General features: G+C 40.4%; 1 protein-coding gene across 1 annotated transcript in view; it reads left to right on the forward strand.

Moving 5' to 3' along the window:
• oit3 (oncoprotein induced transcript 3) overlaps positions 1-1,470 on the forward strand; it is a 20,793-nt gene extending 19,323 nt beyond the window's left edge. Inside the window, exons 8-9 of the mRNA XM_014006008.1 lie at positions 688-787; positions 936-1,470. Of these exons, the coding sequence (XP_013861462.1) occupies positions 688-787; positions 936-1,088 (253 nt within the window). The 3' untranslated portion in view covers positions 1,089-1,470. The remainder of the gene's footprint in view (positions 1-687; positions 788-935) is intronic.
• The last annotated feature ends 977 nt before the right edge of the window (positions 1,471-2,447 follow it).

A 2,447-nucleotide genomic window follows, 5' to 3' on the forward strand; every position in this document is an offset into this window, starting at 1 on the left:
TTTGTACAGTAATATTGATATATAATATAATGCATTTTGTATATTTAGTAAATTCTAGTAGTTCAGAAAATTTGATATTTTTTGTAAAATTTAAAAGAATAATTAAATAAATGTTGCTACACCCAAAAATCCTTTTTTTCAGTGCAGTCTCCACGCCACACCTGACTGCAAACACAATAAGTCAAGCAGAGATCATTACAAAGCTTTTCATTCTGCCTCTACTGGCCGATAATTATAGTCCAACCAGATCCACCCAGTTCATCCAGTTCTTCTGAGAAAGACTCATTTACTAAACCRAAAAATATGCGTCATTCAAACCTACCTGCTGGCTGAACACAAACAAGGTTTTGCTATTCGCATTTCTTGAATTTAAAAAATGCAGCGGAGTCCGGTAACTTTGTGATAAATGTCAACAGTCTCAGCTGGCATTCACAAAACCCGTAGCTTCGGCTGTTTGACAGGAAACCAACACGGATGCATGGAAATGCCAAATGAAAGTCACCGGTGGCCTCAAATTCTGACGAACGAGGAGAGAAAACACAAAACAAAATGGAAAGGAGGTTTGACACTAACAGGAGAGTGAGGTGATCCATGGCTGAGGACAGCTGAGACTCATCAATGACTGAGCTCTGCGTCGAGACATCTGCTGCGTRTTTGACTGTCTTCTCCCTTCGGCCTCCCACGCAGGTGCATCTCCGATGAAACGGTGACACAGTACTYGTCGAAGGACCAACTCTCCAAGCACTTCCAGGTCCCCGTCTTCAAGTTCATTGGCAAGGACAATCGAGTGAGTAAACTAAGCACACCGGGAGCCAGCTGGTGGCTTCATATCTGTGCTGCTCTRTGCTGTGCAGATGAATTTATGATGCGTTAGCAGCATCCACAGCATATCCCCGAAGCTGCTTTATTTCCCCTCTGTTTTCTGTTCCTTACAGCAAGTGTTCCTCCACTGCCAGGTGTTGGTATGTGGGGCGGGAGACACCCGCTGTGCCCAGCGCTGCCGTCCACGTGTGCAGCGGGAGACTCGAACGGGGAAAACTCAGGAGCCTCAAACACTGAGCTCAGGCCCCATCTATATTTTACCTTAGTCCCAACCAGTGTTGTACTGGTCAAACCTGTCCAATTATTACTTAAAGTAGACATATCCTGCTTTTAAATCCTTCCCTTTTCACATTTAAATCATTCAGCTGGGGTCTTTATAAAGTGGAACTACAACGCTTTGATCTGAATWCCTTCTTATTCTAAATTCACCAGCTCCTCTTTCACCACTTTCCTGCTGTCTGTCTCAAAGCAGCTGTTTTTTTTGTCACTGTTCCTTTAAGATGCTTCAAGCCCCGCCCCCCTCCAGCTTCCAAACCAGTCCACTCCGGTTAGAGGGGTAATCATTTTCTGGCTTGCAGAAATGTTTTATTGACATTTTAATTAAAAGATGTCAACAACAGAAAACTTGTCCAGAGTCTGAACCAGAACCAGAGTCTGACCCAGAACCACAGTCTGACCCAGAACCAGAGTCTGACCCAGAACCAGAGGAGAATGAAGACGAGGAAATTGTAGTTGGTAAGTCCAGACCTTACTTGGCAGTTCTTTCGCAGATAATTTGACAAAATAGCTCCGAAAACTTCGTAGMAAATAGAGAAAACCAAATTTAACTGAGAATATAAAGATGCAGTGTATAAATGTATTCAAAAGCTAAAAAGTGGATTTTGCATGATATGTCCCCTTTAGGTTAAAGTACTAAAATATGTGCTTTCAAAAAGTRCTGAAAGTACTTACAACTTTGAAAATTTTTTTAAACGATGCATTTAACATTTAGTTTAGAGTAAGTGGGAAAATGTTCTACTATATTGTACAGAAAAGTCACACCACCATATTACACGGGTGGGGTGGGGCAGTTTTTGTTAGAACTGAGTATTAAGTAACTAATTAAAGAGCTTTTTAGTTGTTTTTTTTGTAATGATTGTACTAGTTCGCTGAATTGAAAATGATATTTGTTACAATAAACTAACAAACCTTTGTACAAAACAGTTTAACTGCTTGGTAGAAATCTATTAATCCCTTAACAGTCGTCCCTGAAATTCCTTAAAGGGATCCCTGATTAGTTCTAACATTAGACTTTATTTGATAAACATATATTTTAATTGTAAAATAAAGACCGTAAAAATACTGTAGGCTGTTCGGTTTTGTAAATTTTTTTAAAATATATTTTAACACGGACGGAGCCATTTTATTTACACGCAAAGCATTCTGGGTAAATGATGACGTGGATAGTTCCTCGATGTGAGCGAGCTATATCCACCCTGAAGGTTAATCTTGGACAATATCTGATGATCGACTCTTTTAAATGAAACCAGAGAGCGTTGACAGAGAGGAGAAGCATTTTTGTGTTCCCCTCTCTGTCATGTGGATGGAGGACCTCAGTGACAAGAGGAAAATGTGTAGCGCTGAGC

This window comes from Austrofundulus limnaeus, unplaced genomic scaffold (genome assembly GCF_001266775.1).
Source record: "Austrofundulus limnaeus strain Quisiro unplaced genomic scaffold, Austrofundulus_limnaeus-1.0 Scaffold33, whole genome shotgun sequence".
Classification (NCBI taxonomy): Eukaryota; Metazoa; Chordata; class Actinopteri; order Cyprinodontiformes; family Rivulidae; genus Austrofundulus; species Austrofundulus limnaeus.